Source organism: Stegostoma tigrinum, chromosome 1, assembly GCF_030684315.1.
Source record: "Stegostoma tigrinum isolate sSteTig4 chromosome 1, sSteTig4.hap1, whole genome shotgun sequence".
In the NCBI taxonomy this organism is placed as follows: Eukaryota; Metazoa; Chordata; class Chondrichthyes; order Orectolobiformes; family Stegostomatidae; genus Stegostoma; species Stegostoma tigrinum.
In genome coordinates this window covers 1,771,529-1,784,868 of record NC_081354.1, presented here as the reverse complement: position 1 = coordinate 1,784,868, position 13,340 = coordinate 1,771,529, and the positions used below count along the sequence as shown (strand labels likewise).

Genomic DNA, 13,340 nt, shown 5'->3' with positions numbered 1-13,340 from the left:
CATCTGCAGTTCTCATTGTCTCAGATGACTTTAATTTTCCCACAAAGCTTCTAAAGATATTTTAAAGGGAAAAATTAATGTTAAAATTATGTTTAAAACCAGATCTGCATCAACATAAACGCTTAAGTTGTCAGAAGGTTGAAGAAAGAGCTGGGAAATGGGTACAATTGAAATAATATACTTTTTCAGCATCTGTGAAGGAGATGCTAGGTCTGTAAGTCATTTTATCTACAACAGATTACTGGGGCTAATGTATCTCCCCATATAGTTTGGGTGGTGTGTACATTTAATCCTTTTGGCTAGATTTTATGCTGTCCAGCGGCTGGTTTGAAGACAGTGATCACACAAATTTCAGTGGGTTACCATCTCTCCCCTGCCATGACCTGGCAGATAGAGTTTAACGTAGAGAAATGTGAGGTGTTGCATTTTGGTAAGGCAAACAAGAGCAGGACTTACATAGTTAATGATAAGGCCCTGGAGAGTGTTGCCAAACGACAGACTTTGGGGTACAGGTTCATAGTTCCTGGAAAGTAGAGTCGCAGGTAGACAGGGTAGTGAAGAAGGCATTTGATATACTTGCCTTCATTGGTCAGAGCATTCAGTGTAAAGAAGAGGAAGGGTCACCAGACCCGAAACGTTAACTCTGTTTTCTCCTTCACCGATGCTGCCAGACCTGCTAAGCTTTTCCAGCAACTTTGTTTTTTGTTCATTGAGTATAGGAGTTCGTAGGTTATGTTGCAGCTGTACAGGACATTGGTTAGGCCACTTTTAGAACATTGTGTACAGTAAGTCACCCTTCTGCAGGAAGGATGTTGTTAAACCTGAGAGGGTGCAGAAAAGATTTACAAGGATGTTGCTGGGACTGCAGGGTTTGAGTTATAGGGAGAGGCTGAATAGGCTGGGGCTTTTTTTCTCTGGAGCACCAAAGGGTGAGGGGGGACTCTACGGAAGTTTATAAAATCATGAGGGGCATGGATATGGTGAGTAGCCAAGGTCTTTTTCCCAGGGTTGGGGAATCCTAAACTAGAGAACTGCCAGAGGAAGTGGTGGAGGCAGGTATAATTACAACATTTAAAAGGCATCTGGATGGGTACATGAATGGGAAGGGCTTAGAGGGATATGGGCCAAATGCTGGCAAATGGGACTAGGTCAGAGAGGAATGTCTGTTCAGCTCAGACAAGTTGCACCAAAGGATCTGTTTCTGTGCTGTATGACTCTATGACACTAAGTCCCTAAGAATTTTGTATGTTTCAATAACGTTGCCTCTCGTTCTTCTAAATTCCAATATGCACTGACAGGACCTACTCGACCTTTTCTCATAAGACAGTCCCTACATCCCCATTATCAGCCAAATCCTCTCTGCACTGTCTCCAATATCCGAAATGTCCTTTCTTTGCAGATGGTAGTAAAAAGAATGATGACAATGTGTACAACGTTCCAACAGCAAGAGGACAAGAGGTATGGTCATCATTTCCAGTATCTGACCTGCTGCCCCTTCTATGCAGTGTGAATGACAAATACCCAGTGAGTGATATTAAATATAGATTATGGATTCAGTCTTTGGAAATAAATATTTTGAGGCATCTCCATCCTTTCAAATTTTAAACACAACGGGAAGTTTGCAATTTTACATCTTTTTTTCATGACCTTATAATTACGCCTTTAGAAGTGAATTGTTTCGAATTTAGTTGTCACATCTTAACACATTTCAAAATCTGAAGCACAAATAGCGCAGTTTGCAACCTGGATATTTTCTTATCAATCTGTTCAGAGAGATGTTAATACATATCTCTGGAGCAGATGGGGACTTAAACCCAGGCCTCCTGGCTCAGAGGAGGGATACTGTCACTCTGTCACAAGAGCCCTGTGAACAGGGCAGTGCACATACAGGCAAATATTTTGAGGCATTCTATATGACATTAGATGTTTATTTGGATAGAAGTAGAATGCAAAGATGTGGAGAAAAAGCAGGAGATTGACACTGGGGAATAGAACACACACGATGAAACAAATGGCCTCCTCCTGCATGATAATAATAGTGACACTGTTATTTTAAGCAACCCCTTCAGAGAGGTTATAGTACATTTCTGGGGCGGGTCAGACTTGAACCCAGACTTTCTGGATTACAGGTAGGGACATCACCGGTGTGTCAAAAAACCCTCCTTCCAATTTTCCATTCTATTTACTTTCATATCCTGAAATACTCTTATAGACAACTGAGCATTTTCCCACAACCAAATCACCCATGGTATCTTTTCATCTATTAGCCAACACGAGGCAATCACTCATGTTTTCCAATTGACAAATTTATATGCAAATCCTGTTTAGGGCAATGCAGACCATCAAAAATGAGGGAGAGGGAGAGTGAAACGGAGGGGGAGGGTGAAAGGGAGAGGGAGGGTGAAAGGGAGGGGGAGGCTGAAACGGAGAGGGAGGGTGAAACGGAGGGGGAGGGTGAAAGGGAGCGGGAGGGTGAAAGGGAGAGGGAGGGTGGACAGGAGCGGGAGGGTGAAAGGGAGCAGGAGGGTGAAAGGGAGAGGGAGGGTGGACAGGAGCGGGAGGGTGAAAGGGAGGGTGAAAGGGAGAGGGAGGGCGGAAGGGAGAAGGAGGGTGAAACGGAGGGGGAGGGTGAAAGGGAGGGGGAGGGTGAAACGGAGGGGGAGGGTGAAAGGGAGAGGGAGGTTGGACGGGAGAAAGAGGGTGGACGGGAGAGGGAGGGTGAAAGGCAGAGGAAGGGTGAAAGAGGGAAAGAATGTGTTCCTGAAACGTATACACAGGTCTTTCTTGTTCAGTATGCTCCAGTCCAATAAAGAAGGAAATGTTGGTGGATCTAGCTTTGGGGAATGAAGTGAAGCATGCTTCTATGGTAAACAGTGATCAGAATATCCTTAAGTTTAGTTATGAAAAAAGGATGATAAATAATTAAGATGAAGATACTCAATTTAAGCAGGGCAAATTTCAGTGAGTGCAAAAGAGGTTTTCGTCCCAGATGGATTGGAACCAAATTAAAATAATAATGAGCAATGGGTGGAATAAATGTTGTATCAGATTTATATCAGTATATATTTGTAGACATGTCTTTTTCTTGGTTCTTTATGTCCTTATTTATATGGATGTATATCTACCACTGTGTGTGCATGTGTGTAATTGGGTTTGTGTGTCTTCATATGCGTGTATATCTGTGCCAGCGTACAACTTTGCAACTTAACGTATAACACTTTGTGTTTCAGACTTGTCACTATGCAAAACTGACAAAAATAAAATAAAAAGGTACAGTTACATTTATGTTAAAAATTTGTTTTTGTTCTGGCCCAACTGTGAACTCTGTTCAAGCTGTACCCATCGCAAAGAGTTAATTCATGTCACGGCTCAGCAATAATTGATGAATCTGTCATGTGCTAATTATGTTTCCTGTTATTTAAATTTGGTTTGGCAAATTGGTAACACTTTCAGACAGCCTTTGATTGATTGTCATATGTACTGAAAAAAAGTGAAAAGCTGTGTTTACAAGCGGTCCAGGCAGATCAGAGCAAGCAAAGGATGTACAGATTAAAAAGACTTAGAAGGATACAGACACATTGCACAGGGTGTGCACTATACAAGATCAACATTAGCAAGGTCAGCATTATTTGAGACGAGAGAGTCGATTCAACAGTCCGATAACAGCCAGGAATAAGTTGTATCTGAAACTGCTCATGCATTTGTTCAGGCCTCTGTATCTTCTGCCTGTGACTTGGTGTGAATTTCTGTTTTACAGCACTCCTGTGAAGCACTTTAGGATGCTTACTACATTGAGTTGCTTTATAAACACACATTTTTATTGCTCTTCTGGGGTCAATGTTCATCCTGCAACAAACATCTCTAAAATCAGATTATCTGGTGTTTTATCACGTTGCTGTTTGTGAAAGCTTACTGAGCATAAAATGTGTTTCCTACATTACAACAGCAGCTACACATCATAAAATACTTCATTGGGTAATCAGCACTATCTGATGTCCACAACATTTAAATCTACGGGATCTTTTGATTGATTATATTTTTTCTTCATTGAGAAACAGTATTGGAGATTAACAAAATACCTTGTCATATTTTGTTTGATTTCTGTAGGTTTACAGTCTGCATTCGTGGTTTTCACTGCCAAAACAAGGCCTTGGAATTTCAGCCAGCTATACTTTTCAATCTGCGCAAATGAATTAAAGCTTCAGAAGATTCTAATCACAGTAACATTTAACAAAATGCATGAATATGCAGGATGAACTTAACTTTTTACCGTGTCCACCCCAGTCCAACACCAGCACCTCCACATCATCCAAGATGATGATCAACCCTGGACCTGAATTGCATCAGGTATTATTTATTATGAGGATACTGTTCCATTGGAGATATCACTGGATATTGTATGAAATATTTTACACAAGAAAGGAGCCAAAACTGTTCATAAATAAGACTGTTACAGCCACGCACATGCTGAACTAATCCACAGCATCAGTCCCATGATTCCAGTCCAGTGGTAATGAGGATTCATATCAACAGAAAAACCCAAGGAAAATATTGGGTTTTTTTTTTCTAATCACAAGACAGGCAGTCTCCAATTATGATTTAATCAAGTCAGATTTCAAGATTTGTAAACTCTGCATCTCCAATGCATAAACATGACATTGATATTTTAGTTTGATTTCGACATTGATATTTTAGTTTGATTTCGACACTGATATTTTAGTTTGATTTCGACATTGAGCAGCTGTTAATCACACTTCTCTCACTGATCACAAATTGAAACTGCAAGCTTGGTGATTTCATTATTTTGGCAGTATGGAGCTTTCACAAATAATAAATACATTTATTGGAAATGTTTCTTCACAGTGATATAAAATCCAAATTTTGAAAATTAAATCTATCCAAATGGCAATGAGACAATGACATATCTTCAAAACTTAAAAAAGGTTAAACTGTCAGAAAGTGTTTGCTGTTGTCACTTCTCACTAGCACACTCACTAGAAGACCATCAAGTAACAAAAATAATTGCAACATTAACAAAGTGCTGTAGAAACAGTCTCAATGCATGTAATGTCAGTGGGTTAGCTCTGAGTCAGAAGATGCAAGAGACTTAAACTAGGTCGAGAGGCTGATGCTGCCACACTATCACAGGATCAGGACTCAGGGGGTGCCACATAATAGATGGTCTGTTCTCAGGTGTTACCACTCCATTGGAGGGTCAATGAGGAGCTGCTGCATTGTCAAAGAGTCACTAATGAGGGTCACAAATAACACCGCACTGTCGGAGGGTCAGTGCTGAGGGAGCGGGCACTGTCGGAGGGTCAGTGCTGAGGGAGCGGGCACTGTCAGAGGGTCAGTGCTGAGGGAGTGGGCACTGTCAGAGGGTCAGTGCTGAGGGAGTGGGCACTGTCGGAGGGTCAGTGCTGAGGGAGCGGGCACTGTCGGAGGGTCAGTGCTGAGGGAGCGGGCACTGTCGGAGGGTCAGTGCTGAGGGAGCGGGCACTGTCAGAGGGTCAGTGCTGAGGGAGCGGGCACTGTCGGAGGGTCAGTGCTGAGGGAGTGGGCACTGTCACAGGGTCAGTGCTGAGGGAGCGGGCACTGTCGGAGGGTCAGTGCTGAGGGAGTGGGCACTGTCACAGGGTCAGTGCTGAGGGAGCGGGCACTGTCACAGGGTCAGTGCTGAGGGAGCGGGCACTGTCGGAGGGTCAGTGCTGAGGGAGTGGGCACTGTCGGAGGGTCAGTGCTGAGGCAGAGGGCACTGTCGGAGGGTCAGTGCTGAGGGAGCGGGCACTGTCAGAGGGTCAGTGCTGAGGGAGCGGGCACTGTCAGAGGGTCAGTGCTGAGGGAGCGGGCACTGTCAGAGGGTCAGTGCTGAGGGAGCGGGCACTGTCAGAGGGTCAGTGCTGAGGGAGCGGGCACTGTCAGAGGGTCAGTGCTGAGGGAGTGGGCACTGTCAGAGGGTCAGTGCTGAGGGAGTGGGCACTGTCAGAGGGTCAGTGCTGAGGGAGCGGGCACTGTCAGAGGGTCAGTGCTGAGGGAGTGGGTACTGTCAGAGGGTCAGTGCTGAGGGACCGCCGCACTGTCGGAGGGTCAGTGCTGAGGGAGCGGGCACTGTCAGAGGGTCAGTGCTGAGGGAGCGGGCACTGTCAGAGGGTCAGTGCTGAGGGAGCGGGCACTGTCAGAGGGTCAGTGCTGAGGGACCGCCGCACTGTCGGAGGGTCAGTGCTGAGGGAGTGGGCACTGTCGGAGGGTCAGTGCTGAGGGAGCGGGCACTGTCGGAGGGTCAGTGCTGAGGGAGCGGGCACTGTCGGAGGGTCAGTGCTGAGGGAGTGGGCACTGTCGGAGGGTCAGTGCTGAGGGAGCGGGCACTGTCGGAGGGTCAGTGCTGAGGGAGCGGGCACTGTCGAAGGGTCAGTGCTGAGGGAGTGGGCACTGTCGGAGGGTCAGTGCTGAGGGAGCGGGAACTGTCGGAGGGTCAGTGCTGAGGGAGTGGGCACTGTCGGAGGGTCAGTGCTGAGGGAGTGGGCACTGTCGGAGCGTCAGTGCTGAGGGAGTGGGCACTGTCGGAGGGTCAGTGCTGAAGGAGCGGGCACTGTCGGAGGGTCAGTGCTGAGGGAGTGCCGCATTGTCGGGGGGTCAGTACTGAGGGAGCGGGCACTGTCGGAGGGTCAGTGCTGAGGGAGTGGACACTGTCGGAGGGTCAGTGCTGAGGGAGTGGGCACTGTCGGAGGGTCAGTGCTGAGGGAGCGCCGCACTGTCGGAGGGTCAGTGCTGAGGGAGTGGGCACTGTCGGAGGGTCAGGGCTGAGGGAGCGGGCACTGTCGGAGCGTCAATACAAAGAAAGTGCTGCGCTTTCCTCCTCAGTGACCTGGGCCAATATTTATCCTTTAAGTACATCGTTAAAAATAATCATCTGATCATTTATTACTATTGCTGTTGGAAGAACATTTCACTAATTGTCTCCTACATTACAACAGTGACCTCACTTGCAAAAATTACTTTATTGTGAAGCATTTTGAAATGTCCTGATTGTGTGCAAGGTGCTCAAAATACAGGTATTTATGTACACATTTACTGATGGTATTGTTGATAACCATATTTTGTTGAATTGCTATCACAATTGTAAATTACAATTGTTGAAAGGTACAAGGGAAGAAGAACATGTTTCAATAAAAGATGGTTATTTTCTGAGTTCCCACTCCATGGTGGGGTGACTATCCTCCAGTTCACAAACAGCATGAAAAGGTATTATAGCAGAAAGGAAGCAAGCACATATTCACAACCTCAGGACGTTCCAAAGTGGGGTTTAAAGCCAATTCAATACTTTCATTGAAGCATCACTGCTGTAATGTAGGAAATGTGGCAGCCAATTTTCAAGCTGCAAGATTCTGCAAATAGCAGTGTGGAGTTAATAATGTTGATTGACAGATAACATTGGCCAGGGTCACCAGGGAGCATGTGCTCAATCTTCTTCAAGACAGGACCATAGGATATGGTCTTATGTCTCCCAGGAGAGACTATTGAGTTTAACATTTCATTAACACACAGCATTGAATTCCACATGCTGCACTCAGACACTAGCCCGCGAGATTCAGTTCAACTCATTTATTGACCTTCTATCCCTTGTGCAAGACACTGTAGGTTGAAAAAACTCCTTCCATGGTTTGAGTAACCTTGGCTGGTATATCACCACAGTACAGAGAGCACTGTCCCTGACACCCTCTACACCCAGACACCCCGGCAACGGCACGCGCCCCCCCACCGTACCGGGACACCCCTTAGACTGGGACCTTTTCAGTTGCAAGCAAATAATATCATGTCAACTATTCCAAGAGGTGTTCTCCTGATATCCTAGCCAACATTCTTTATCCAATCTGTGCCATGACAAACTGATTAATTGGTCACATCTCATTCACTAATAATTAATACCTAAAATTATCTGCCACACATTACAGATCCAATAGTCCAGTGCTGAAGGATAAAATTAGAACCCATGTTTACACACACAATCTTATATTTGCAGAGATGCACATTACAAGGACGTCTCTAAGCTCAACAACCGCATCTTAATCTGTGGCTATATATTGGAGCATGAGGAAATCCCACATCCCTAAATCCAATAATACCCAATACAAGGAAATCCCACATCAATAAATCCAATAATACCCAATATAAGGAAATCCCACATCCCTAAATCCAATAATACAAAGTATAAGGAAATCTCACATCCCTAAATCCAATAATACCCAGTATAAGGAAATCCCACATCCCTAAATCCAGTAAAACCCAATATAAGGAAATCCCACATCTCTAAATCCAATAATGCTCAATATAAGGAAATCCCACATCACTAAATCCAATAATACCCATTATAAGGAAATCCCACATCCCTAAATCCAATAATACCCAATATAAGGAAATCCCACATCCCTAAATCCAATAATACCCAATATAAGGAAATCCCACCTCCCTAAATCCAATAATGCTCAATATAAGGAAATCCCACATCCCTAAACCCAATAAAACCCAATATAAGGAAATCCCACATCACTAAATCCAATAATACCCAATATAAGGAAATCCCACATCCACAAATTCAATAATACCCAATATAAGGAAATCCCACCTCCCTAAATCCAATAATGCTCAATTTAAGGAAATCCCACATCCCTAAATCCAATAATACCCAATATAAGGAAATCCCACCTCCCTAAATCCAATAATGCTCAATATAAGGAAATCCCACATCCCTAAACCCAATAAAACCCAATATAAGGAAATCCCACATCACTAAATCCAATAATACCCAATATAAGGAAATCCCACATCCACAAATTCAATAATACTCATTATAAGGAAATCCCACATCCCTAAATCCAATAATACCCAATATAAGGAAATCCCACATCCCTAAATCCAATAATACCCAATATAAGGAAATCCCACATCCCTAAATCCAATAATACCCAATGTAAGGAAATCCCACATCACTAAATCCAATAATACCCAATATAAGGAAATCCCACATCCCTAAATCCAATAATACTCAATATAAGGAAATCCCACATTCCTAAAACCAATAATACCCAATGTAAGGAAATCCCACATCACTAAATCCAATAATACCCAAAATATGCGTAAAAATGACAGTGGGGACATTAAAAATACTCAGTGATGTGAAGCATTTTGCAACGAGAAAGTGTTGTTGAATAGCCATTCAGCTTATTGTGTCTGTTCTGATCCTTTGCAGAGCTATCAATTGAGTACCAAGACCAATTTTTGTTAATTGGCAGAATTACAATATTTTTCTCCTCAGTATTGACTAATGGTTTCTTTGAGCTTCTCCAGCTTAGTTCGGATTTCTTCCGATGTGCATTTCCGAATTCTGTCTTGTAAAAGTTCCTGTAGTTCTTTGCACCACTGTGGCATCCACGTGAAGGTGCTGTTTTGGAGAAATTTGGTGAAGATTTTAGTGAGAAAATAGACAAGCTTCTCATTGTCACACAGTTGGCACCTCTGAAGAATCCAGTCACACCAACCCATCCACTGGCCATGATCATCACTGAACCCTGTGATGAGAAAACTAGAATTGGAAGGATTCAGATTTTGGGACAGTTTCACCAAATCTTCCTCTTGAAGGCAGTGTCCAATTAACCTGGAAAATAACACCCACAATATTCACAAATTTGGAACTGATTCTACAGGGGAATGTCAACTTTCTTCACGTTGGCCCCACTAACAATCAAACAGTAGACAAGGCCATTCAATCCATCATACCTGTGCCAGCTCTTTTGAAGAGCTAATATTCTGTTTCTGACACCCTAGCTTTTCTGAGAAATCATGCAATATTTTACTTTTCTAATGTTTACTTAATTTATTTTTGAAAGTGCCTATGCCACCTTCCTCTCAGGCACATGTTCCGCATTACAACAGCTCACTGTATAAAAACAGATCCTCATCTCCAACCTGGCTTTTTTGCAATTAAGTTTAAGTTGTGACCCTCTGATTATTGACTCTTGTGACAATGTATGCAGTTTCTCCTGATTCACTCTTTCAAAACCGTTTTTGAATACTCCATTAAGTCCCTACAGGAAATAGGAAGCTTGAAGGAAATAGTTCCACCACCTCAAGTCTCTCTGCAGAACAAAGAACGGTACAGCACAGAAACAGGCCCTTCAGCCCACCATCGCTGCACTAACACATGATGCCTTTCTAAACTAAAAACCTTTTTGCTTCTACCCAGTCCGTAGTCCTGTATTCCCTGTCTCTTATGTGTTGTACCACTTCTAGCAGCGCATTCCAAGCATTTACCATCGTCTAAAAAAATTGCCTCTCATCTTCTTTAAATTTACTTCCTTTCACCTTAAACCTATGTCCGCAGCAATTGACATTTCTACCCTTGGAAAAAGATTCCATCTTTGCATTCTATCTATGCCTCTCATGATTTTGTAAACTTCTTATCAGGTCACTTCTCATCCTTCAACATTACAAACCAATTTTGTCCAATCTCTCCTCAAAATACCCTCCAAATCAGGCAACAATCTGGTAAACTGTTTCTGTACCTTCTCCTTGGCCTCTGCACCCTTAGTGTGGCAAACGTGCCTTGCTAATTGTTATACTCTATGCCCCGTCCGAGGAAGGCACATTTGCTAAATGCCTTTTTGACCACCTTATCTACATGTGTTACCACTTTCAGGGAACTATGGGCCTGTACGCTCAGAATGTTATTGCTACTAAGGGTTCTGCCATTACTGTATACTTTAGTCCTGCATTGAATCTTCCAAAAGGTATCACCTCAGACTTGTCTGGATTAAACTCCATCTGCCATATTTCCACCCAGGTCTCCTGCCTTTCTATATCCTGCTGTATCCTCCGACGATTCTCCTCTCTATCCGGAGATCCCCCATTTCTTGTGTCATCCAGGAACGTACTGATCAGGCCACTCACATTCTCCTCCAAGTCACTTATATATATTACAAACAACAGGGGTCCCAGCACTCATCCCAATGAACATCATTGGTCACAAATCTCCAGTAAGAAAAAGACTCTCCCATTGCTACTCTGTCTTCGATAACTACACCAGTTCTGTATCCATCTTACCCGCTAACTGTAAATCCCATGTGACTCCACCTTCTGTATCAGCCTGTCATGAGGGTCTTTGTCAAAGGCCTTGCTAAAGTCCACGTTGACAACATCTACTGCTCTGCCCTCACTTCCTCAAAAAAACTCAATCAAGTTTGTGACACATAAGCTTCCTTGCACAAAGCCATTCTGCCTGTCACTAATAAATCAATATTTTTTCCAAATGTGAGTAGATCCTATCCCTCAGAATCTTCTCCAATGATTTCCGTACCAGTGATGTAAGGCTCACCAGTCTGTGATTTCCCAGATTATCCCTGTTGCCCTTCTTGAACAAAGGAACAATGTTGGCTATTCTCTAGTCCTCTGGAACTTCTCCTGTGACTAAAGAGGACACAAACAGTTTGTGTTATGCCCCAGCAATTCCCTTACCTGTCTCCCTCAGCATTCTGGGATCATTCCCATCAGGTCCTGGGGATCTGTATACTTTAATACTTTTCAAAAGATTCTCACATGCTAGATGTGGATTCGCCCTCAAATAGCTCCCCGCAATCTACATTCCCCTGTTCCTGCCTAATATTCTAGTAGCTAGACATCCCCCAATTTAATACTTTTACCCGCAGACTACTCTGATCCTTATCCAGAGCTTAAATCTTACAGAATTGTTCCTGAAATGCTCCCCCATTGAAACTTCAATCGCCTGGCCAGGAACATTCCCCAACACCGGGTCTAGAATGGCCCCTTCTCTAGTTGGACTATTTACATATTGTTTCAAAAACTGTCCTGGACACACATGGACAAATTCTCCCCAACCCAAGTCCCTGGCACTTAGGGAGTCTCAGTCAATATTGGGGAATGACCACACCCTGTTGTTTCACATTTTCCTACCATCTGTCCATATTTCTGTTCCTCTCTCACCTGCTGGCTGTTGTGAGGCCTGTAGTACAATCCCATCAAAGTGATTGCACCCTTCCTATTCCTGAGCATTACCCACATGGTTCTGATGGATGAGCCCACCAAGGTGTCATAGAATCCCCAGTGTGGAAACAGGCCCTTCGGCCCAACAGGTCCACATCGGCCCTCACAGCATCCCACCCACACCCATCTCCTTGTAACCCATCTAGCCCTGAACACTACGGGCAATCCACCGAGCCTGCACATCTTTGGACTGTGGGAGGAAACCGGAGCACCCAGAGAAAACCCACACAGACGCGGGGAGAATGTGCAAACTCCACACAGACAGTTACCCGAGGCTGGAATCGAACTCAGGTCCCTGGCGCTGTGAGGCAGCAGTGCTAACCACTGAGCCACCGTGTCCTTACTCAGTACAGCTGTGATATTCTCCCACATCAGGAATGCAACCCCTCACCTCTTTTATATCCCTATCTCACCTGAAACTTCTAAGTCCTGGAACATTTGACTGCAGTTTTGTCCCCCTCTTAACCAAGTCTCTGTAATAGCTAGGACATCATAGTTAGGTATACTAATTCCAGCTCTCAGCTGCCCTGGAAAAGATCCCGATGATCCACATACCTGAAGCCCTTCCTCTTACACCAGCTGTTTACCTAGGTATTTATCTGTACTTTCTTCCTATTTCTAGCCTCGCTGACATGTGACACAGGACATAATCTCAAGATTAGAACCCTAGAGGTCCTGCTTTTCAACTTGCTGCCTACCTCACTGAACTCCCTTTGCAAGACACCATCTCTCTTTCTGCCTGTGCCCGTATTGGACCACAACCTCTGGTTCCTCACCTTCCTTCAGAATATTCTGTGCCTAATCAGAGACCTCCTTGATGCTGGCATCAGGGAGGCAACACACCATTCTGGACTCCCTCTGTAACCATAGAGATGCCTGTCTGTGCCCCTGACTGTAGAGGCCCCTGTCACTGCTGCTCACCGACACGTTGACCGTCGCTGCTGTACACCTGTGTCAGTCATGATGACACTGATCTGGCAACTGCTGCTGCTTTTCCCCTGAGAGGTCAACCCTACTCACTCATACTCACTCTCACTCACACTCACTGTCACTCACTCACACTCTCACTCACTCACACTCACTCACACACTCTCACTGTCACTCACACACTCACTCACACTCACTGTCACTCACACTCTATCACTCACTCACACTCTCACTCACTCACTCACACACTCTCACTGTCACTCACTCACACACTGTCACTCACTCACACTCTCACTCACTCACACACTCTCACTGTCACTCACACACTCACTCACTCACTCTCACTGTCACTCACACTC

The 13,340-nt window shown here is 44.4% G+C and overlaps 2 protein-coding genes across 4 annotated transcripts in view; one reads left to right on the top strand and one right to left on the bottom strand.

The window, feature by feature from the left end:
* LOC125456430 (B-cell scaffold protein with ankyrin repeats-like) overlaps nucleotides 1-4,928 on the top strand; it is a 247,585-nt gene extending 242,657 nt beyond the window's left edge. The window contains exons 15-17 of one of the 3 annotated variants that reach the window (XM_059646916.1): nucleotides 1,400-1,458; nucleotides 3,231-3,270; nucleotides 4,108-4,928. In XM_059646916.1, coding sequence (XP_059502899.1) covers nucleotides 1,400-1,458; nucleotides 3,231-3,266 — 95 coding nt within the window. In that variant the 3' untranslated portion in view covers nucleotides 3,267-3,270; nucleotides 4,108-4,928. The remainder of the gene's footprint in view (nucleotides 1-1,399; nucleotides 1,459-3,230; nucleotides 3,271-4,107) is intronic. The other 2 variants (XM_059646955.1, XM_059646930.1) reach the window with 2 other exon arrangements.
* A 1,573-nt stretch (nucleotides 4,929-6,501) lies between these two features.
* LOC125453703 (NACHT, LRR and PYD domains-containing protein 3-like) overlaps nucleotides 6,502-13,340 on the bottom strand; it is a 42,101-nt gene continuing 35,262 nt past the window's right edge. Inside the window, exon 7 of the mRNA XM_059646994.1 lies at nucleotides 6,502-9,652. Coding sequence (XP_059502977.1) covers nucleotides 9,310-9,652 — 343 coding nt within the window. The 3' untranslated portion in view covers nucleotides 6,502-9,309. The remainder of the gene's footprint in view (nucleotides 9,653-13,340) is intronic.